Consider the following 25,137-nt stretch of genomic DNA (forward strand, 5'->3'; position numbering starts at 1 on the left):
AGCCAGTGAGGCTTAATCTACAAGCGTAACCCCAGTTGCTTTCTGCTTTATGGTAAAGTTTCTCATTCACACTGCTGCTGGGAGGTTTGTTGTTTACCTGAATTGCAGAAAAATATGAAGGTATCTGGCTGCAGCCCCCAAACTCTCATTGGCCAACCACCCCCAGCACTCTTCCTTCAGACCTTTATGGGGCTCTCCCTGTCAGCTTCTGTTTCAACTTGTTAATTTACTGTGCCATAAGCAAGATCAAATAGTCTCTTAGGCAACCCCTGAGTGCTGGGCTGGGAGTGCTCATCTCCTGGGTATGTCTGCATTGCCCAACACAGCTGTGTGCACAGAAATCCTGGAGGGCCTCTGTTCAGGAAGGGGTGCAGCTGGGTGAGCTCGTGTTCTCCTGGTTTATGGTTACAGGTTACTCAGAGAGCCACTTCCAGTGCAACCACAGAACAGAATGCAGAGCATCACTCTGGTACACCACATGTAATTATTTCCCTAAGGGTACCCTCTTCCTCGTGCCTTTAAACCAAGTTGCATACATTTGTAAAAGAGCAAATACAGCTGTGAGACTCTAAGAGATTATCTATACTTGCCTGGTGCAGTCTAGGAAGTTATGGTGAGTTCTCAAAGTCAGAATTTGAATGGAATAATTTACCTCTCTCAGTTCCCAGTCCTCTGCTTTATCCCCACTGGCAACAAAATCAAAAACTATATAAAATTAAGACTCTGCACCTGCTCTGCTTCCTAGAGGAATATCAGTATTAATGCATGCAGAAAATAGGGCAAGACAGAGGACTTCTTATACAGGCAAGAAAAATTTTCAACACCGAACATTTCCACAGTTATCACCATCTTATTAAAAAATGTCGAGGAGACAGAAAGACCCATTCATTTCATCAAGCACTGAACACTGATTGCATTTTTAGGAGAAACTTTGTTTAACAAAAGCCTAATCAGCCTATTTAATTTCCTCTTATTTTTTTTCCTAACTTTTAATTACAGCATGGAACTTCAACTGTGGCCTCTCTTGGCTTTTGTCTGAAGTCAGCAACTGAACTTCTCTAGCTATCAGTCTGTTCAGGATCTTGGGTGAACACACTGAGGCCTCACTTTGATAATATTTTCAACCAAAACCAACACAAATGTTCCAATGAGCCTGCAGGAATTACAACTCTGGCATCAGCTCAGCTGGTCCTGTAGACCTGTAGCAGTGTGTTGTCAGGGGGTCACATGGGGGAATCAGCTTTGCCACCAATTCCCTGGAGGTTTCAAGCCAATCACCTGAACTCCTTCCTCCCTCTACTGCCACCTTTTTGTATTACTTGTGTTCACTGTTGGCAGCCCATAAACATAATTTGCTAAACATTTTGCAAATATGGGTTTTTTTCACTAACTTCTCTAATTTACCTTTTTGCCTATAGTCAGTACCACCATAAATATTTTGTTCCTATTGTATATCTCGAACAGAAATGTACATAAGAGTGTTTCCTCATCCTGAGGGCACTGAAGTGAATGGAATCTGCCCTTAAAACCACTGTTTTTAAGCAACCCAAACATTTCTCATCAGTCTTAATGCAGTGAGAAACAATATCAAAACAACTGGCTTTGGTAAGTCACTCATTTTCCTCTTGACTGATGCAAAAACTGTATCTATCCTAAGGATACAAAGCTTTCCTTGAGCATTTGCAAATCTTCCATTAAAGCTTGGAAAGCTCTGAAAGTTACATTAAGGATGTTCACAAATCTTTCCCCCCTTTAGTAGTATAATTACTTGATTGGTTTGATTATAAATCAAAATCCAAGTGAAGAAAGATTCATGTGCTTCATATAAAATGAATCACAGGGAAAACATTTCACAATTAGCCGGCGCTCTTGCCTTACCTGCCATAACTTCAGACACATGGGCATGCCCAGCTTGGCACCCACCTCTGGTTTCAAGGTACAGACTGACGTCTTGGATGGCAGCTCCAAAATCTGAACCTGACATCAGGAAAACAAAGAGGAGTTGGTCAGGCTCCAGGTCAAAATTCTGCTGTTAAAAACACAAGTCTTTTAAGGTGATTAAAGTTAGCATAGGCTCTTCCAGTAAAAACTGGAGGAAACCGAGGAATGCATGCTAAGTTGGAGTTGTAAGGGGAATCAACAGCTAGCTAAAGAAGTGCATTGTTATAGGAAAGACTAGAGAAAATGCTAGAGTGAACACATCCTTTTCTTCTACTCTTCTATTTAATTACAGCCTTCTTTTCAAACAGTGGATGACATTGTGCACACAACAGATAATACTGCAGACTACTTAATCTGAACACAACCCTCTGCTTTCTTTCCCCTTTTACCAGCTTTGTTGCTAATTTTTTGGCTGTATTCACCTGTGAACACTTGCATTCTCCCCTCTGTGCTGCTGTGGTAGCACAGCAGAGCTTGCATGGAAATACAGGCAGTGTATACAGGCAAAGGGGATTTTTGATTCACTGCTGACTGCACTAACAAATTGTAACCCCACAATTACTGGCCAAGGCCGGCTGCAGCAGTGTCTGCACACAGGTATTCTTAGCACAATGTTGTCTGACCCTGTCTAAAGCAGGGTCAGAAAATGCTGTGTTAAACACCTGTGCTCTCTACAGAGCAGCATCCATTGTTGGTTGCTGTGATGGTAATGAATCATGGACCTGGTTTATGTGGTTTTGATTTTTTTTTTTTTTTAAACATTGGGCAAGTTGTTCCTCTGCCAAGGAAGTAGCTCATTTCCACCTCAGGATGATGGCAGGCAAGATCACGGGAATCTGCCTTTTTAGTTTGGTACTGGAAGACTTTGAGACTCTTGACTGACATGGCTGTGCCTCAGCTCCGGGCTCATTCTCAAGCCTGGAACTCTGGAGGAACAGAAACTCTTGGGTATTGAAAACCTGCTGCCAGGAATGTTGCTGTTTCTCACATGCACACTATCACCAAGGTGATCTTTTCTTCTAATTAAATAAACAATGGTCTGCATTATGTGGTAAAATTAAACTACTTGAAACATTTGATAAATCCAGCATCACCAGCCACTCTAGGCTCTTCCAGAATGTGCAAGAGCCCAACAGCACTGTTGGACAGCCCCAGTTGTGCGAATTTCCTTAAGTATCTGAGATGAGGTATTACACAAATATGGCTCCTCTGGGAACCATCAGTCAAGACCACGGCAGCTGTGATGGCCTTCTAATCCCATACCTTTAGTTCAAAGCTTGCCAGAACATCTTCCTATTTCTAGAGGCTGTCAGCCAGCCTGCCAAAAGCCAGCTGCACTCTAAGGCTGCGAGTACAGTGTTCTATACATAACATACAGAACACTTTCAAAAGCCACTGAGCAATAGAGCAGGAAACTGTTTTCCAGATTTGAGGAATAGTGACTACAGCCAAAAGCCATCTAGTCTGCACACCAAACCTGGGAACAGACCGAAGTTTGATCATCTGGGAATTCTGGTTTTTGGAGCTTCACTCTTAACAAAAGATGCTTTTCTCTTGTCAACTTTCTTGCTAGCAATATAATGACCAAGTTAGCTGTGGCAGGAAATGGGCTATAAATATGAAGATGACCTGCCCTCATCTTGCCTCTTTCATCACTGTCTCTCCAAAGGGCATTGCCTCCTAGGCAAGACCAAAACTGCAACTTTTATGTAATAAAGAAGGGTAAGTGTGCTGTGATAAATGCACTTCTGCAGTTAAAAGAAAAAAACAAACCTTCTTTGCTTTACCTTGACTAAAAACAGATGAACTGGTACAAGGCTACAGTTGGGCTTGCAGAGGCCAAAGAAAAACAATGAGAAAAGCTTTGTGCAGAAGGCAGGCAGGCATGACCTGCTGCCTGAGCTGGATTGACAGTTCCAGAGACTGTCTGCATTAAAGGCAACTGAGCCTTAGAAATAAATACTATTTCACATATTTTGACAACTGTAACCTAAAACTTGAAGTTCCGTGTTTATACTGGTTTTGCTTAATAGGAGAAAGATTTGCCTTTGCCTGAGGTTAATAGTGTTCCTGGGTGGCTAAAACTGGCCACAAGGAAACACACCCTTTCTCTTTTTCACATTAATAAAGCTTTTACCATGTTTCTGGCAAATTGGCAAGAAAAGTGCATGTAACTCATAATTGGTGATTTAAATGCAATCATGAACAAATAAATGCCTGTTCAGATCTCATTATTTATGGACTGAACCTCCTTTAAGACAAAATTAGTCTTTTTTTGGACACCAGCCAAGCATAAACACTTATTAAGTCTTAATTTTAATCATAAGCTGCAAATGTACTGTGTCTCACACAGTGCTGTCTGTTTGGAAGCACTATATATTATGGGAGCTTATGTGAACTTATTGAAACATGACACAGTTCTAATGCAGAGGTTCACACAGAGTGAAACTCTTCTACCTCAGGAGACTGCAAATCATTCTTCTCTTGCAGGGCCCAAGCAAACAAATGAGAATAAAACAGAGATGAGTTGTAAGCAACACCGAGGTAAATGTCTTCTATTTGGGTCAGTTGATTATTTAATACTTCATTACCGGGACTTCTCCTGCTGACACGAGAATGCACTTGTCAATTTTGTTTAACTTAAGTATTATTGAGCACTGCTTTAAGATGGAGGGAGTTCTTTGTTTGATCAGGACAAGGTATGGGACTTAGAATAGTTGTATTTACTGATGCAGTGTCTGTGTCCACAGGCATATCTAGTTTTGTAAAAGGGTGAACATTCTGACTGTGAGTCAACAAAATGCTGAAATATGTGCTAAACTTCTGTATAATAAAAAGATCATATTTTCTTGTAATACAGGCACTTATTACTTCATGTGTAAAATATAAAAATTTCAGTTTCAAGATACACAACCTACAGTCCAGAAAAGAATGTGAACTTTTATGTTCATCAGCAATTTGCACTTAGCTACAATACTTCATTTCATATTTATGCCACTTTTTTCTTCTTTCATAATTTTGGTATTTTGATGTCAAGTATTTGGTATTATGTTTGTGTGATGTCCTCAAACAGTCCATTGTAAAAAACAAAACTGTAATTTCTTACAAAGCAGAAGTGGACATTGCCAACAAAGCTGTCAGTCAGTGAGTGCTGCAATAGTGGCATTAGATGTGGACTTACCCAGTAGGAACTGAAACGGACCCTGCAATTATCTCACACAGAACACACCTCTGGCTGGTAATGGTAATTCAACTATTTCCAGCCCCAGTTCCAGGTAAGGAATTAGCCTGAGGTGAAAGACCACGTATCGCATTACAAATCACCTGCACCTTCCCTCTTCTCACCAAACCAGATTCAGCTTCAGATGGAATATAAGCTCCTCCGTCTGAGGACAGACCTGCTGACCATTATTTCCCCAGAAGGACTCTTGTTCCCAGTATTCAGCAGCACCAGAAGAGTTTTCAAAACTCCTGCATGTAAAGATCAGCAGCAGCTGCAAATACTTAAATGCCAGATAAATCTTGGGGTGGTATCCTTGTTATTAAAGCATAAGTTACATAATTCAGTCATCCTTGTGGCAATAAAACTAGTGATTAAAACTCAAAGGTTTCTCGTGCTGCCTGCTCTTGAGCAGAGAATTCAGTGGCACTGATGTTTCCCCTTCTGAACGACGTCATTTCAGTACCAAAAGCAACCTCTCAAGCACAGAGAAAGAGACACTTCCTACCTCCTCCAGGCTTCTGGCTGCCATGGCTATTAGCCAGCGTCCCTGCGCCACCTTTAACAGAGAGCATCTGCAGAATCCCACATGCTCCGTGAAGACAGAATCCGTCACTGAAGTCCGTCCCTCTGCTAAATCCCACAAGCAGATCCTCTGGTCGCGCCCCTGACTGATACAGTGAAACAAGTTATCCCCGAGCTGCAGTCTGAGGAAGCCTGGCTGCCTGCAGGGCAGTAACCTGAACTGGGTCTTTGACACACAGTAAAGGACCAAGCTTGGAACGGCTTCTGTGGGGGCATTAATTGGGTATTTTATGAAATGGGGGGGAGTTCAGTGTCCCTGAGACCACCACCTTTCTGCCAACTGTGGAACTGGCCAAGAGGTTCAATTGTCCCTGGGACAGGAGGGGCCTGGGAGCCAGTCAGATACACTGCAATCACAGTTTCCTTGTGCAGGGAGACTTATCAGGCTGAATTGTGCTATTTATATGTAAGAATATATTTATAAAGTCTCATGAGCAGTTGAATATATACACAGTAAAAAATACTTACATGTTATCATTGGTTAGATCTAATTTAAAAGGAAACAAAAGTATCCCAAAGATTTACACATGTAACACTCATTTGCCCTAGCAATGAAATGGCAATGTCATGTGTTGACAGCTGAAAGACAAACAGCAATACAACAGCTCATCAGAGAGAAATAAAAAGTGCCAGTTAGTCAGTGGTCAACTTCCCACAGCTACAGGCAGAGCACAGAGGGCTCCTAGGACTGTGCACATGTGGAGACATAAAGGAGAGAGACTGGCAGCGATTGCTCAAGGAAATGCTGGGCTGAAACACCCAAGGCAGAGCAGCAGCAGCCGCATCCCAGGTATGAGCGCAGCTCCCATGGACTCCTCGGCACAGCCCCGTCCCACAGGCTTTGTGCTGCTCCCAGGCAGGCAGAGCGAGGAGGCCACACAAAGGGCACAGCAGGAATTGTTGCACATTTTTGTGATCCCACTGGCTCCAGTAGCACTGTGCAGAAGCTTCCAATCCATAAACTATCTTAGCACAGGATGTGTGTCCTCAAGTTATCATCTGAGCCAGGAGTCATCAAAAATCCCTTACCCATGTCTTACTTTAATTAGCAAAACCAAATAGGAGATGTAAATCTACAGACTGTTGGGACTTCTTCAACATCAGTGCTGTTCAACTGAGTGACAAACTGACACAACATTTATAGCACTGTGGATACAAACAGTGTGATACTGCAAGAAATTATAATGATTTAGCTTCACAAGAGAGAAATATAAACTAATGATAAATGCTGTCCTAAAACTACACTGCTATGTGAAGTGTTCGAACTATACTGTAAAAACAGAGGTACAGAAAAACTCTATAATTATACAAACAATGCTTATTCAATATGATTTTATGGGGGAGAGTGTTGATAATTGTACTTAAGCAGATAAGAAATATAAATGCTAATGAGTTCCACTGTATATTATGAGATGTCTTCTCTAGATAAACATGTCAGAACACCTCCTAATCATACAGACACTGGCATCTACTCTAGATCACCTGTCTAATCCAAAGTACACAAATCTTCCTGACCTTCCCTTGCTAAACAAGAACAGAAGGTATTTTGCAACAAAGTAAAACCATTAAACTCAGCATTCTTGCTCATTTTCAGTCTTTCACTCTCCATCTCTGATTCTTCTCTTTCTTCCTTCCCTTTTCTCCATCTCCCCTCTATTTATAAATTCTTTTTTTCAACCTTCCCCAGAAACAGCAGTGAAAAGTTAATCAACTTCAAATCCAAGTGTATTTCCTTGACCCAAAGACCATACCTGTTCTTAGTAAAGACACTACAGGTCCCAGGTTCTTATGATATCATAACACACATAGTAAATAAATTCATTACATCTTTCCCCCTTCACCCCCACCCCCCTTTTTATTCTACAGTATTTCTGTCTTTTTTTACTTCAGTACATTTCCATATGTGTTGGAGAAACTTTAAGTGACTCTAGAATTAAGAGAATCCTTTGTGCCCCCACCCCCCTTTTTTTTCTTTCAATCGCAGACAAGAGACAAGAGTAATTTCACTGGTTTTTGCCTGCTTTGCTAACCTGAGAAGTCTGTCTTTACCACCCATTGTCTCCACGCAGTAGACAGATTTTCTTCCATGGCCATCCAATGCTGTGTCCACTCTGTGTGTTTTCAGGTTCCAGACATGGATAAACCCATTCTCAGACCTGGCAGTAGGAAGAGATGCTTTTAGTGTGAGCACTGCATGGAGGTGATCAGAGTCTGATGCTTTTCATTTTGTTTCTTTGTTTGTTTTGTTTCCAAAACTGATGCTGTATGCACAAGTAACACACCCATCATGCAAAACATGAATGCTGCCATTTTCCCCAGAAACACTTTGTCAAAATAACACACTTAAATTCAAAAGGAAACAACCATAGGATGCTCGGCAGAGCCAGAAATCCTGGTGTATTTACCCAGAGAAAAGAAGGGGGATATCAGGTTCTGGACCTCCACAGGAAAAATGCAGAGTGTGGACTGGAGCACTGGTACCTCTGAGCACAAACTGTGGATCCGGAGGTGGCAGAGCCATCGGAGCAGTGAACTGCGGGGGTGAGAAGCAGACACAGATATCACAGAGGGTAAAGCAGCCTAAAGTGAAATGACAACTTTAAATATATTCTGAGCAGGACACTTGCTTCTGCTCTTTCCTCTCTGAATTTTCTTTATTGAATGTTCTATTTGCCACCCAGTTGAGGATGAAGTATTTCCTCTTAAGATGAGCTGACTAAGCAGGTGTCCAACCTGCTCTTTGCTGCATTCCTCTCTCAGCAAGGTGCTGAGCTGGCCACGCGCATGCACCTCTCGCACACTTGTAAATCCCAAATCGGTCAGCTACTCTCCCTGTGCTAAAGGGAGATAAATACAAGAAACTTGACACCCATAATTTGAGTGGGCAAGCAATTTATCATTCTGCTTTAGCCCCCTGGCTAAGTCTTTCCCCTTCCTCCCCACAAAAATACTACTTTTGTAGTGTTTTTTCAGAAAAGCATTGCAGTGAACATATCAACTGAAAAGAATTTCAGGTCACAGAATCACAATGCTGGAAGAGACTTTCAAGATCACTGAGTCCAACCCCTGCCCTAACACCGCAACTAAACCATGGCACCGAGTGCCACATCCAGTCTTTTTAAAACACATCCAGGGATGGTGACTCCACCACCTTCTCAGGTTGTGATATAGTCCACCTTGAACTGGGAATTGATGGGATAATGAACTTCTGCCAGCTAGAACAGCTTCTTGAAAGCATCATAAATGAAGATGATTGGGGGGAAAATCCTTCTCTGATGAAGCAGGTGAAGTATTTGACCAGGAAGCTGGCACTGGTGGCCAGAAGAATGAGAAACTGGAAGCCTGACCAGAGGCTGATCCAGAGGCAGATCCTCCCTGCTCCTGCTGGCCACACCATTCCTGATACAGGCCAGGAGCCCTTGGCCTTCTTGGCCACCAGGGCACAGTGCTGGCTCATGCTCAGCTGGTTGCTGACCAGTACCCCCAGGTCTCTTTCTGCCTGGCCGCTGTCCAGCCACACCATCCCAGCCTATAGTGTTACAGAGGCTATTGTAGCCAAACTTCAGGACTTGGCACTTGGACTTACTAAATGTCATCTTATTGGCCTCTGCCACTTATCCAACCATTCCAGGTCTCTCTGCAGAGACATCCTACCTTCCAACAGATGGACATACACTCCCAGCTTAGTGTTGTCCACAAATTTACTAATGAAAGACTCAATACCCTCATCCACGTCGATGAGATGGGAGTTATGATCATTTCTACACAAGAATCCCATTACTCCAGAGTATTTTAATTTTTGGTTCTAAGCATGGTTTCTTATAAAAAGAAATGCAGTACTTCATATTAATTGAATGAATACTGTGCTAAACATTTTATTCCAAGGGTTTTGTATTCCTTGAAGGATCAAGAGATGGATGTTTTCAGCTTGATATCAAATGTGGTCCACGTCAGCACAGAACAGGACCAGTATACAGGGGGAGCAGCTGCCCTGTCCACACAAGGAACTCCTGGCAGAGGACAATTCCTGATGAGCTCACAGGGACAGCCTGTGTGATTCCCCACAGGCACTCACTGCTCTGGCCCCTCACCAGGTATTTCCATTCACATTAACAGCTTTGCAGGCAGCTGTGCACAAACACTGGAGAAGGATGAGGACAAATTTTCTGCTCTGACTTGTTGCAAACGACCCTCCAGACCTGGGCTGAGACAAGGCAACCGGCAGCTGATTCAACTGGAAATATAATTTGCAGTTCATCAGAAAATGCATTACAATGTCCATTACAATAAATACTTTCACCATGAGAAGTGTTTACTCCCTGATCTGTGGCATTACTAGCCACACTTGTTTATCTGCTTCTTCCTTTCTGACCTAACCCCACAAAGAAAAGGGCAGCTTCTGCCACTGCAATTGTCACCTGTCATCAATTTTTCCCACTCATGTGCATATTGCCCCAGATTAAACAAAAAGTGTTCTAAATTCAGTAAGGAATGATCAGCAGGTGTTTGTTTACCTGTTGGTTCACAGCAGAGGAATTGCAGAGAATCAGTATGGAGTGTAAGAGCTACGCGTTCCATGGCAAAACAGCCCAACTCTTCATTGCCTTCTCACCTCAGTACCAGCTTTCAAATTGTGTTTGATGGATGCACTTGCTAATGCACCTCATTTGCAGGTCTATATTGAGTGTTTATAGATCAGTTATCACCATGGTATCTATAGGTTTTAATTAAATGCAATTATCTTTTAGGGCTAGTGATGAAACAGGATTCTTCAGCATAATGTGCAGTTCTCTCTCAATAGCACTGTGTAATTAGGTATGAAAATAATGAGCTCAGTGGATACCCTCTATGTTTTAGGGCCCTGACTCATCTCTTTTATGAAGTTGTTGGATGATCCAGACTCATGGCAGGCTAGAGTAGATTTTCAGAAGTACATGATATGCATGTTCACCCCCACGGTGAGATGCAGCTCCCAAGTGCCCATCTGTAACAGGCTCCTCCTGTGTTATAAACCTGTCAGATCAATGACTTTGTCACCAAGTGAAACCTCTTTGGGGCACTACAGCTGAGTGCTGGTGCCCTCAAAACAACACTTTGTAGAACCAGATAAATAAAAGAGTAGCTAAGAGCTTGTCAGAGGGTCCCACTTCACAGTGGAGCAATTCTGGCTCACTGCACCGAGCAAGGAAATAGAACTGCAGCAACCCAGAGGCTATCTGGGATTACAAGGCAGGTTTTTAATAGCATTTTTCTAATTACTGACACAGAAGTTTTTGCTGACAGACAGCAAGTGTGTGCGTGGCTGTGGGAAGGGTTTTACCTGGCATGAAACAGACACTACTAATGCATGTCTTTACAAGGATGATATTTCAGAAAAATCCTCAGACCAGCTACAGGGAAAAAAAAAAAAAAAACTACTGAAAACATACTTCTGAGCTGCAAGCTATTGAAGGGACTTTTTGCTCCTTAGAGTCTGGTTCTTTCCCTGCTTTTCTGCTAATCCAATTTGTGAATCTGGAAATTTGGCTTAATATTGAATCTAATGTTTATTGAGTTCTTATTACTTCCTGTCATGATTTGGCAGATGAATGGCAGTTTGACAGTATTTAGTATCTCATTTGCCTTCCAGCAGGTGCTGAGCTATAAAATTTCATCTTTGCTGTCTTTTTTATCCATGAGCTTGGACAAATCACTTCAGAAAAGATTTAATAAAAAGTTGTTAGGTACCTACAAAGTCCCATGAGGTTGCAAAGAGATGGAAATTTGGGGTACTGGTACTTTAATACCTCCGAGAAAGCATCAATCTGCTCCTGGTGACACACAAGCATGCTCAAAAAAATGACACTTAGCCAACCTTCAACTCACTGGGTAGCTCAGTGTCTCTACCTTACAGGGATAATGAAGTACATCGTGCTATACTGATTCAAACAGATAATAGTTATGCAGTGCTTTGCTAAGCAGACAGCTACAAACTTGCTAAATATGATGACTGTGAGATGGTTAAAGCCTCTGGGGAAATTTTTAAAAAGTACCTAAGTGATTTAGAAGCCTAAGACTCATTTCCAAATGAATTTTCAATCCTACATCTCTAGGACTTTTTAAAGTTTCACCCCAGGTGTCTAAAAATGAGTTCTCTAATTAGCACAACATTTATTTTCTTGTTAACTCTATCTAGCCTCAGGGAGACCAATCTGTTCTTGTTAACTGGGGATATCTGCAACAAATTTAATTAAATGAATTTGCTTAGTATTTAGTCTGGTCTGAGAGCAAATTCTGACTCAAGGGCGTGAACAAGTCTGGCTCAAGGGCTTGAACAAGCAAAATTCAACCTACAGAATAAAGTTCATTTAAAAGCATTTCTGGGCTATACTATATGTTTGTCCTTGTGTTATTATCCTCCTGCCTCCTGTGAAAGGAGTAAAAAGATATGCATACATGAATCATTTTGCTCATGGCAGTATTTGCTTGCAAGACAGCATCACCTGCAAGAGAGGCAATACCTCACCATCAGGTTCTTTGATTTTTTTAAAGATGTTCCACTTTTTATTTTTTCCAGCCTTTCCCATGCTGGTAACGGCATCAGCCTTCAGGAGCTAAGCTACACTGATGTGGCACAGACAAAGAGAAGGATTTTTCAAAGTGCACTGCAAACCCTTGGGCTCCTGCACAAGTTACATTTGCTACACAAGTGAGGAGTGGAAACCCAGCTGCTCAAATGAGGGTTTCAATTAGTGAATGGCTGAGTGCACCACACATGAGGTACCAAAAAGGGTTTTGTCTAAGAAAATGCATCTGCTAAATGCCTGAACAATTAAATGTACTTCAAATGACATTATTTTAAAAAACAATTCACTATTAATATCCCTCACAAATCTTACTTTGCTTAGGTTGCAATTAGAATAATCCTCAAACCATTTGAATTTCTATGCAGTGGTATTTCAGTATCATCACTTCAGCATTTGATATAAAAAAGTTAAGCTTTCATTTAATGAGAGGCCTTTAAAATATGTAAATGTCAAAAGGATTACCTTAGAAAAATCTCTCAGAGAATTAAAAACATTAACAGATTCCCACAGGAAAAATTCCAGCAGAATACAGCAATTCTCCTGTTCCCACTCCTGTCACTTGTATTTCTATCACACATTGAAGCAAAAACAAATTGCTATTAAAATATCATCCAAACACCCTCCTCCCCCTAACAAACTCCACAGTTCACTTCGAGATACCAACAGCTCAAGCAAAGACAGGAAAAAATCCTCTTCTATTTTTCTTTAGGCTTACTTAGAGTAGTAAAAACCTCAGTGGTAAAAAAGCTTTTTCAGGTATAGGAGAAATAAATCTCCCTAGGCATGTCTGGCAAACTGATTTGGGACAGAAACCAGCAGGTGTGCAGACATAATTACTACTGCAAAATATCCAACACATCCAGGTGTGCTCACAAACAGATACATGAAATCCCTGTTATTTTTTGACAATTCCCAGTCAACCAGGTGGCACCCTCCCAAAGGAAAAATCAGAGCAAAGAATGAGTTGAGAAAGATTTGAATAAATTGTTCTTCTCCCTTTCCAGGCTTTTTCATTCATACAAAAGCCCTTTTTTAGCCTTCAGTTCTGTGCCTACCTGCACTCACTGACAAACTCTGCCCAGTGTCACAGCACTTTGTGCTCTAGTGTGTGAATGTGTTTAGGAAGTGGGTCCTGAGCTGTAACTGCCAAGGCAGTCAGTGTAGAAAACAGATTCCTTAAAGAAGTTAATGGTGCAATGCAAACAATTTTGTTTGTTCCATTACATTTGCAATCTCCACCATTAAAATCCAGAGGGCAGCCCTTGCAAGTATGAGCTTTCCAAAAGCAATGTTCCCACATTTCCAGCCTCCAACCACTGCAGACAATGAGGTTTCTCAGTGGTTGAAACTACAAACTACTCTCAGCCCAAGCAATGCCCCATACCAGGTGTGCTGGGAGTGCCATGGCCTTTCCTTGTGGCTCAACAGCCCCAACAGAGCCCAAGGGTCCCAAAGCACCCGATTCCTCTCACTGAATTGTGCTAGAACACAGCAGCACTTAGAAATATCTTACATATCCCTGGTTGTCACAAAATGCTACCTGGTTCTATGGCACTTCTCAGAAGCCGAGAATGGGAATTTAACGCTACAAAAACCATTGGATCAGTAACATTTTCATACATCATTTAAAGAGATGCCAGACAAATCCACGCAAGTTGAGCGAGCTGAAGTTCACCTCATCTGACTGCAAAAGTGAATTTTTTATAGGTTATTGACTACAAATGGTCTGAAAGCAGGTATATGATTTGGTAAACAATTCTTCAGACATTTTGTGACAAATTTTTAAGCCCAGCTTTTCATTCTGCATATACAAACCAAAAAATATCAGAACACACTGAAACAGGGAAGCCAGCAATACAAAGAGATGTTGTGAAACTGAAAAAATCTCTTTGTACCCGAGGTGAAAAGTAACTCAGTGATACAAAGAAATGTCTTTCTTGTGGGTCCTGCAGCAAGGCAACACCCACAAAACACTAAACTAAAAGCCAGGCACTTTGCTTTTCCGATTCTTACCCCAGCTGCCTGAAACACAGGATATGTCTGTTGTGTGAAAAGACAGAAACGTGCACTAGCAAAAGTAAAACCAGCAGAAGCTTGATCAAGAGATGAGGGAGTGCTACACAAACAGTTGCAAAGGTCAGAGCCCCAAAATGTATGAAAATTCATCTGTCAGTCACATAACAATGCAGCTTTCAGTTTAAAACTCCCATTTATATTTTCTTGAGATAGAAACTGTATTATACTTCTAGGGTTTCTTTAAAGCAAATTTAAATAATAATTTACTTCAAGTGGAAATTAGAAAACATTACAAATTTTTAAACCAAGAAATTGATGTCAAGCAGAAATGAGTATTAATGGAAATTTTTGATTTAACCAGTAAATGTACTAATAAAGCACTCTTAATTTTCAGAGATAAGGATACGAAAATGCTTTCTTTTGAATTGCTTATTTTTTATATTACTATTTACTTATGACTACCAAAGTAGGGATTAAGCACAGAGATGTATATTTGTGACTTCAAAACCTAATTAATTATGACAATAACAATATTTAATTTTTTAAAAATCGCAGCAGTGGACTAAGAGCATTCATTAGTTTATGCTTGCACTAGAAAATACCATATCCAGATACTGTAGACAGATTTCTATCTTGCTTGCAAAACTTGCTAGTCAGCGACACATCAGTGTCAAAGAGAATGCAGTGATTTATATGACCTAGTTACAGAATCCTTCATTAGCTGATATCATAAACCTGTTGCCACACAGCCAACATTACAGCTGACAAGAGTCCTTCCTCTTACAGTTTGGGAACACTAAATACTGTCACAGCTTTCATTCTAAATAGTCACCAAATAATTTCTAAAGACTAACTATGACTGCCTGCTCAGAAAAACACTTCAAAAGTCTGTTTGTGAAGTGCTGAGAACCTCAATTTCCCACTGACTGCCAGGGAAGTTTGGAATTCATCCTTTCTCAGGAGATCCCCAAAATTACCTTCTCTCTTGACATTTAGACAATGAAGGATGGAGGTTTCCATATTTTAATTGTATTAGTCAATGGACAGATAGCAAACAAAACTGCTTATCAGCAACTGGTGATATGCCAAGAAATCTTAAGGGAGCAGGGGAGAAAATGACTAATAACCGTCATGCAACGCAACACATTTTTAATGATTTCCACTCAGATAATGGCTCCTCCCAGCATTAGCACCCTTTTTGTCTGTAAGCATTCCTTACCTGAAAAAAGCTAAACCACAATATATTAAGATTTTAAGTAATGAAGTTCGCAAGAAAAATGTATATAAATGTCAGTGTGTAACCTTCAAGAATACTGAAACCCAAGCTTGTGTCTTGAGGTTCAATTTCAAATATTTCCATCTGCAATTTTTAAAAGAGTCACTGTACAACAATTACTTTCTATATGAACACATAGTTTCAGCATGGGAACAAAACTAAGAATGATTGTAATCATTTGAAAGACACTGAGTTAGCATATGGATCTCATTGCCACTTACACATTTTGGTCACTGGAACAAAAAGCTATTAATCAATATGTAAAAGCCATAAATTAACATAAACATTAATCATTCTAATACTCCCCCTGTGTCAGATTGATAATTTTTTTTCAGTCTTTCATTCTGACATATGTGCCTTCAGCTATCAGCTGTTTGACCTTTTTTAACACAATTAAACATTTTGGGCATTGCAAATCTTACTGAGGTAAACATTTTGGAGACAGACAAATGTCATGGATACATTTATGCTGAAAATGTGGGATCTGAAAATGTGAGAGCCCCTGCCTCTCATGTTATTGTGCTAGCTTTTAATAAGGGAGCCTAAAATTCAGTGTGAAATACAGCTGAAAACAGATGAAATTCTAGTTTCATAAACAGGTTCAATTTGCAGATGAGGGAAATGACACCCATCTGTTTTACTTTCTGAAACCATTAATTGCTTGGAAAAGTGCAATTATGTAACTACATCCAGTCTTGTTTGGAGAAAGAAAGCATAAAATCCCACAGGAGTAAGGCTCCACAACACACTCTGCATAAAAGTAATGGCAACACAAAAGACAACAAATTATTATTCCCTTTGAAAACTTGAAGAATATGAATATACATTTATATATACACAAAATACGTTTAAAAAGAAGGATTTGTGTAAGTCTCTCTTCACCATAACATCAGACCTAGAATGAATTTAAGTTTGTACACATGATAAATCATTGAAATCTAGCAGAAAATTGATGAGCCAAGGACCATCAAAAGAGTGTTTTGAGTAGCCTCCAGTTCAGCCATGCATAGCAATCTGTCAGCCACGGGGCTCTGTCTGCCCATCCTCCTTAATTAGGGGTGCTGCACAGTGCAGCATCAGCCACAAATCTTTTGGTTCCAAGAGCTAATAATGTCCTCAGATAGCATGGGCTTAATTAAACATCTTCCAGACATTTTTGCAGACATTCCTGCAATAATCTTGTTTGGTAACAAACTATTAAAAAGAATTGACAGAGAAGAAATATATCAAGTTGTTACAGCAACTGAAGTTATTTAGGCCAGAATTATATGTCTGCAATTAAGGATTCTGTAACTCTGAGCAATTAAAATATCACTTTATTTGAAAACTAATTAATTCTAAACACATATTTTTCCCATGACAAACTTTATGATTGTTTAATTTATTCCATTCTAATTACACTTTAATTAATCTACTCTTGTATAATATCATACTGTTATTCTGGCACTTGACCAATGAAGACAATAAATTGATTGCAGTTCCTTTGTGCAAGAGCAGAAACTGTCATGCCAGTTTCAACACCACATTTATTTATTTGTCTGTTCTATTACTTTTCCTTTCCTCCCACAGGGCATAGGAATATGGAACACAGGACAAATCAGATGACATTTTGCCTTCTATACTTTCTTCTTAGAAGTGTGAAGTATAACAAGAGTTTTCAGAATTAAGGAAAAGTATATGTGACATGGTATTACATAATAAAATACAACCAATAGTAAATGAATTTAAACTTCTAAAATACGCCGCTTATTAATGACTTATTAATTGATTTCTGATGTACAGGACCATGTCCAGAGCTGCTAGAAATGTAGTTGTTTCCATGAACATTAGGGTCTGCTCAGGATCTGGCTTGATACAGTCAACAAAAAGCGAAAAAGTGACCAAATCCCATTTTCATACCAATCTTAAATTAATTCAGTATTTTCCTAAGTTTAAAAGCCACTGCATTTTAAGTTTGCATTGTCACCTGTGGTTTGATTCAACTAAGCAAAAGTGTATAAATTCTTTTATTACCCTGTAAATATTATATTTGGACTAAGCTGCAATGAAATAAATATATACAAATATTTATTACACATGGAATTAGTAGTGCTGCATTTTATTTTGCTTTTTACCATACATGAGGTAGAAGTGGCTGTTTACAGTCAGAAGTCTGCAATTTTTTTTTTTTATAAGAACATCCCTGAAGTTGGCAGTTTGCACTCATTTGCTGGGAGGAGACAGTGAGAAGTGACATTTTATGAAGACACAATGAAGCAATCTACTTTTCATGTACTTTTAAAACTTCAGCTTGTGCTCCTGGCTGGATGCTTCCCTCTGCTTATGAAATACCCCTGTACTGTGTACACCTCACCATGGGAGAAATGCTGTGCAGAGGTAGGCAATTAAATTAAACTACACTGCAAATTGAGCTCTGACAGTGCTTCCCGAAATATTTCTTTTACTTTAAAGACACAGTTTACATTTCATAGAATTAAAAAGACAAGTACAAAATACATTCACAAAATACATATTCATTAAAAGAAGAAAAAAAACTACAATTAGCTGAACAGGCTACGTACTTCACCAGCATATGGTGGGAGATGCATTTATATCAGAATATTTTACCTATTTCCTACCCCCATGTTTAAATTGTCATTTGTTTCATAACAGTTAACAAATATACTTTAAAACTGCAAATAGAAAACAAGACAAATTTACATAAACACAGAAGAAATATTAAATAACCATTTATATAATTAATAACTATTTGTGACCAGCTTGCATTTTGAAATCCAAATTTTGGATCTGATCTATGCCTGTCCAAACTACCAGATGGTATCAGTGAGACTGCTCGAACAAGGGAGTGTTTGCAGGGTCTGTTCATTACACCAGTATTTCATAAAGCATTTTCTCTTTGGGAGCTTTCTGCTTCTGTGTAAGCTACAACACATCTATGAGACCAGTGTTACTGCACTTGTCCTTCTCTGGAGACGGAGAAGCTGTGGCAGGGACAGTAAGTGACCTCCTGAGGTGCCACAGCCCCTAGAACTGGGATTAGGACTCCACTCACTGACTCCAGGCACAGACAGTCCCTTCCCGGGGACACAGAGATTCATGTGCCGTGTGGTATTTTAAGAAACAAAGCAATGTGGACAGTCTGCATAAATTCATTAGATTAAAGCTTTAAATCCTTATTCAGGTCAGAAAAAATCTTCTCAAGGTCACAACCAAACTGCATTTCAGTAAAGACCATCACATTTGGTACTTAACACTTTACTTTCTCCAAGGTCCCCTTCAGCATTGAAAAGAAAGAAAAGACTTAGTGTTGTGTACACCACTTTTAAATATGTGACTCAAAATAAAAGATTATTAAGTATTTTTATATTATGAAATATCCCCCAAAATTCAAGCTTAATTATTAATAGTATGTATCATTTGTCTACTAGTATTCCTATTCCATACAGCCTACGTATTTGGATAAGTGAGGTTACCGGAGAGTAACTTAGTCCAAGAACTCTAGTAGGGATCACTATAATTCCACTGCAAACAGGAACAACATTTACAGAGCAAATATTACCTGAATATCAAATGAAAAAATTAATGTTTATTTTAAGAGTTTAGGCTAAGCTTACACTTTAGACATAACTGTTCTTTCATGCCAGTTTGATCACATAAATCTACATCTATTTTACATAAGCATGTAGGATGCATTAGTTAAATATGCTCATTTCCAAGCATATGAGCATTTGCTCATATGTTAAACAGTTAAACTGTTAAAATGTGAGGGATATTGATAAAAAACTGGCTCCACATTTAGCAGGTTGAATACTGATGATGCTTAATTCCCAGTTTCTGGTACTGTTTCCTGTGTCTGTGATGTTCTTACCAGTTAGTTTCTCTATGTTCTATGGAGTAACACTAACTAATATTTAGCAAACAGAGGGAAATTAACCCAAAGTTACAAACTGGAATTGCAGTTTACACATTTTTCAAGTTTCACTCCTCTCATCCACCATAAATTACTCCTGACCAAAAATACAGTGAAAATGCAACACTGTTTCACCACATTAATTTGAAACTTTGAACAATTCTGCCGTACGTGAACTTGAACTCCCAGCCTTTGAATTTGTGCTGAACAGCCCCCATTGTACCACGCTTTTATGCTGGCAGGAACTGAAGTGTCAATCTTTCGTCAGATAATCAGATTATGTCATGTTCTGACCGAATTCATTAGGAAAACTTTTACCAACCCTATTATCTCAAACCAGAATATCTAGATCAAAGTATAACTGATTTTACAGCACAATAAAACTGTTATAAATATTTAAACATTAATTAAATGGCCCCTTTTGTTAAAAGTAAATAAATAATTGAAAGCTACCTCTGCTTGAAAGTGCTATTGAATGCAACCACATTTATCACGTTTCTAAGAAAACCTGCTTCTATATATGGTGGAGAGAAAAGCACTTAAAAGTCATTCGAGAAGACAGAGGGTGGCTAGATTTTTAAATCATTTGCCTAAAGAAAGTCACACTGAGTGCTCATTCTGGTGACAGAGCATTAGTCCCTGAATTTCTTTGTTAACTCCATTCACATGGGACAATTTCATCTACTTCATGCAGATGTGCTGGATGGACACTACATTCAAAAAGAGAGAAGAAATCCTCTTTAAGGAAATCCTACATCATTCTCAGTAAGTTGAATTGTATTGTAATATATTGTTTTCTTCCTGGAATATGCATGAACTTGTCTCCTAAAAAGGTAAATAACTGTAATTAACTTCATCAGATGTATTTTCTTCTTGTAGATCAGATATGACATCTGCATAAACCAAACACTGAACAAAAGAGTACTTACTACTTTCCCCTGTCTCAGTTTCAGCTGAATAGCAAGCATGGCATAAGAAGGAATCAAAGAATTCATATTAATATAATTAACAGTGAGGAACCAATCTTAGACTAATCCATGAGCAGAAGCAGCGACAGGACAGTCATCAATACTGATTTTGCATATTTTTCAGTACTACAATCAGATTCTCCATCTGTAACTCAAACTTTAAAAGTATGATAATTTACGGAAAGGAGATTAATTTAGCCATTTTGAGTCAAAGACTTATTTCATAGCTTCATCCCAAATCCTGTATATTGTTAGGATCCCTTTCCCCTTTGAAGACTTAGTGAATGATTGAAGCTTCTACTTTCTGAGAAACAGATAACACAAGACTAGTAATCTGACTCTAAGCCACTGGATAAAGGCAGTTTGTTTCCTCTTAGCCCATCTGTCAACACCTCTTCAGTAATTAGTCCTAATTATTACAAAGGGCTATCCTCCCATTCGCATTATTAAATCAGAAATAGTATCATAGCCAGGTATCTTTCAACGCCTCCCAGACTGGCGACCTTCGATTTCATTGAATCTTCTATCAGTATCCGCCTTTGGAAGAGCCTCGGCAGTAATTTTAGCATCAGCTTCAAAGATGCAGATCCCACAGTGGAATTCCAGGGATGCATTCATATACACACCCACATCATGTGACAGGAGAGCAAGCAACACAATTGACCTTTGCATTGTTCTCTAAACTCCTGTGATATAAAACACACATTTCTATTTTACACAATGGAACTGGCTTTTGCCTGTGTGCTTCCAAGTGCTCCTTTGAACTAAATGCTGATAGGAAGAATAGTGAATCCATGTATAAAGATGAAGGTCAAATCTTTGTTAGGAAAACAATACATCTGAAACTTTTTTTCAGACCAAGACAAATTTGCAAGGAGTAAACAATAACTAAAAATATTAATAAATGTATTTAAGTGTGAAGATTTAAAAGGTTTCTTTTATTTTTGCCATATAGCTGAAGTACTTCCCCAGAGAAGTGGCAAACAAAAGGATGATGACATCCAAATTCTCACAGAACCAAAGCTCAATTAGCTGAGGCTTTAGTCAGACTGCTTTAAGCTCTTTATTTGTAATAACATTTACTTCACTGAAACAAGAGAAAAGATATTCCTAAGAACCAAACACTCCATTTCTTTTGATTAAAAGCCAAATGTGTTTCCCAATTACACACCTGAGACCATGAGTGAGGATTTGTTTATGGTGGATTTCTCATCAACAGCAGAATACCACCAGTTTCCATAGGCACAATGAGCCGACCTGAGCTGCACTCATACAGTTTATGACTCATGTAAGTATCCCTGCTAAAAGCAGGTCCCAGCGTACAGGAGCTACACATAATATTCAAAAGTCTCCATATGAACAAAGCCCATATTGTCTGATTAAAGCAAAGAATGTTTTTGTTAATATGCTTAATGTTACCAAGAAAAAAAAAAAAAGCATACAGAAGACTTTTTACAGATATCTTTTACAAAAAACCTCCACCCAAACTCATAATAAAGAAATGTTCTGTGTCCTATATTAAAGTGAAATAGTGATTTCACCCCCTTGCCCCACTTTCTTTGCAGATCTCCTCCAAATGCTACAGATGTAATAAATGAGTGAGCTGCTATGCAAGAAGCAGTAGCCTGAAGCCTGGGGGGGAGCTGGGCAGGCACAGAACTGGGTGCTTGGAGAGGATGCTCCAAACTGCAGGGATGCCATCCCAGCTCTGAGTGTCATTAAAGTCCAGTGCCTGGAATAGGGACCATGACCCATATTCTGGGTCCCTGATCTGTGGATGTGGTTGGCCCGAAGTCCCTGTTGATTCATTGGCTCTGTTCAGCCTATCTGGAACTAGCACAAAGACATCTCAGTAGCACACAGTACTGGAGCATGAAGAAACTACTCAGCTCCAGCTCCCTGCATACTTGTCCTGCATACCTTCCTGCCAGAGCACTCATGGCACCACACAGCTTCACTGCACCTGGATAGCTTTTCCCTTCTGAGATAACCAAAACTCACTGCCAAGAAAAATAAACACACAAACTTAAAATTCATTTTCCAAGTTGTACATTTTCCAAACAAATGCCATATTAGTGACATGCACACTAACAGGTAGGCATTTGACTATCAATGGATCAGACTTAAAAACACATTAATATTTCAGGTACCAACAATGGAGTATTAACATGCTACCATTTTTTTCTTGATTATGCTTATGAAAATTCAATTCACTAACAATAAAACCCTTTCAAAGCAGAACATAGTGTGGTACTGTATGGTAGAAAAAAATGCCCTGCAAGGTCGGATGATTGGTCCCATCTGGCCTAGTGACTGACTTCCACCAGTGCCATGCTCTTTAGAGATACTGTTTAGTAAAAAGACAGAAGCCTGGCTGCTTTTGGGGTCCATTCCTCCTGCCCCCCATGCACCCCTCCCCCATGCACAATGATGTTACAGGGCACACAACTTCACTGTCCGTTTGCAGTTCTGTTTTTGTCTATGAAATTATCTGACCTCTTTTGAGCCTGCTGATATCCTTGCCTTTGCTACCTACCATGGCAAAAAATTCACTACCTGGAGTTCCAAAAAATGAAGGACTACTTTCCTTTCTTTGTTTTAAACCTGAGCTCCTACTACCTTCACTGAGTGCCCTCTAGTTCTTACACTGCAGGATTTGGAGGGCAACAGTTTCACATCTGGCTTTTTCATCACTTTCATGATTTTGTAAATCTCAACGATAAATATCTGTCTTTCTCTAAACTGAAGAGTACTAGACTTTTCAATCTCTCCTCATATGACAGTTGTTCCATTTCCCCAAATTGTTTCAGTTGCCATTTTCTGCACCATCTGTAACTCCATTAAATCCATCTGGAAAAGCAGAGAACTGAACACAGTATGTCTGATATGAGTCCAGTGAGCTTTTCTTATTAGCACAGTGACATCCTTGATGAGATAAATCTTCACGAACATCAAAAATTCCATGTCACTTTCATGAGAAAAGTTATTTCTCTGTACAACAGAGATAATTCCAGCTAATACACCTGGCACAGGAAGTTATCTTTGTTCTCAATAGTTTGGGATTTCTCCTGCAGAGCAAGCCAACAGAGAAAAGGCTAAGTGTAAGTGTACTGTACAAGGAGCTACATCCGGAAGAAATAGCATAGTATTTGAATAGCACTTCCTGAAACACCTAGACTTCCTGGAATTAACAGTTAAAATCACAGAGGAATTGGTAACGTTCTTTGACAAACCAAGCATAGGAGACTGCCACTGTGTACCTTTCAGGGAAGAATTTTAAAGGTCCCATCTGCTCTACATCAATGCTTGAGAAACCTGGTCCATTTTTATAGCTATATGCCCTGTAGCTTCCCTTGCTGATGTGGGCCAAAATCCCTCTTATATATCATGCTAGGAGCTGCTTCTCTCCATTCCCAGCTACATTCATTTAAATGGCATATTCTACAGTATAACAAATCCTTCCTATTCTAAGTTTACTTTTTATTATGCAAAAATCTTGGAGTGGCAATGGGTTGCACTGATTTTCATTTAATGTCATTAACTTCCATGGAAGTGTTTGGGTCAAAGAGAGGCAGCAACTATAAAAGCATATGTGCACAATGTAATCTCAAAAGAAAACAGAAATCAGAGTCCAGCAGCAGGAACAAAGGAAATACATCTTTATTCCAGCTGCATGAGCTACCCAAGCACTGAGGAGAACAGTGCTGACATTTCCCTGAGACTGCACGACAACACTGCAACACAACCACAGCCTTGCCTTGGCCTCACTTCGGCCACCACATGCCCAAGTCAAACTGGCAATGAGATGGATGGATCCCAGGGCCTTTACCTGGCAGTTTTGCTCAAGTGCAGAGAGAAAGATGAGGCCCCAGGTCCCAGTGCAGTCCTCACAAGAAGAATGAGGTCTGGGCTTCACGACATGGTTAGCAAACAACCTCTGCAAAGCATATTTTTAGATATGCTTTTTTTATATATCATTTTTAGACACTGCAAATTAAATGTTTTGTAGGAATGCACTTCTGCAGTTTCCCCAGTTCCCTCTAAGGTTCAAAATATTTACAAACATCAATACTTACACAAAGGTAGCACCACTAAACTAACACTGATTTTAAACAGATCACTCGCACAGTGAAGATGTCCAAACACATAATCAGCAGCCATGGCATATTAACTGACTTCAGCTCTCTCAGAAGAGAAAAGTCTTCATTATAATGTGCTTTGTGTAAAACCAGACTACAGTTTAACCTGCAAGGTCTCTAGTATGTTCCTTTCTCAAATCTGCAAGTACTAGTTTCACGGAAGAAGTCTGTGCCAAAGTATATTATACCTACTATGGCAATAAATTCTTCATGGATGAGGTTTTACACATAAATTACCTTCATTTGCAGTCTCTGAATGCTCTTCTAAATTTTATGGGATAATATGAATTATGAGCACCCATGTATTTCTTGTAGCTATATTGTGAGACATATTTTTTCTACTACTTGCAAAAGATTATGCAAGTGAAGTATACTCTACACCTCTCTCCCTCCACCCTCATTGAACAATGTGATAACACAAAACCAGTCAGTTGCTTATGAGAAGTGTTTGGTCTGCTATAAAGATATTTATTAGTTATGTATGTATGTATTAGTCTAACTAGGATTAAATGTAAA

At 39.5% G+C, this 25,137-nt stretch overlaps 1 protein-coding gene across 2 annotated transcripts in view; it reads right to left on the reverse strand.

Moving 5' to 3' along the window:
* Window positions 1-25,137, reverse strand: part of GNB1L (G protein subunit beta 1 like) — a 42,769-nt gene that overhangs the window by 8,347 nt on the left and 9,285 nt on the right. The window contains exons 2-5 of one of the 2 annotated variants that reach the window (XM_072936304.1): window positions 8,152-8,279; window positions 7,777-7,902; window positions 5,670-5,832; window positions 1,924-1,977 (exon numbers count right to left, since the gene is read on the reverse strand). In XM_072936304.1, coding sequence (XP_072792405.1) covers window positions 1,924-1,977; window positions 5,670-5,832; window positions 7,777-7,902; window positions 8,152-8,279 — 471 coding nt within the window. Of the gene's footprint in view, window positions 1-1,878; window positions 1,978-5,669; window positions 5,833-7,776; window positions 7,903-8,151; window positions 8,280-25,137 lie in introns of both variants that reach the window. The other variant, XM_030285472.4, reaches the window with a different exon arrangement.

Source organism: Taeniopygia guttata, chromosome 15 (assembly GCF_048771995.1).
Source record: "Taeniopygia guttata chromosome 15, bTaeGut7.mat, whole genome shotgun sequence".
NCBI lineage: Eukaryota > Metazoa > Chordata > Aves > Passeriformes > Estrildidae > Taeniopygia > Taeniopygia guttata.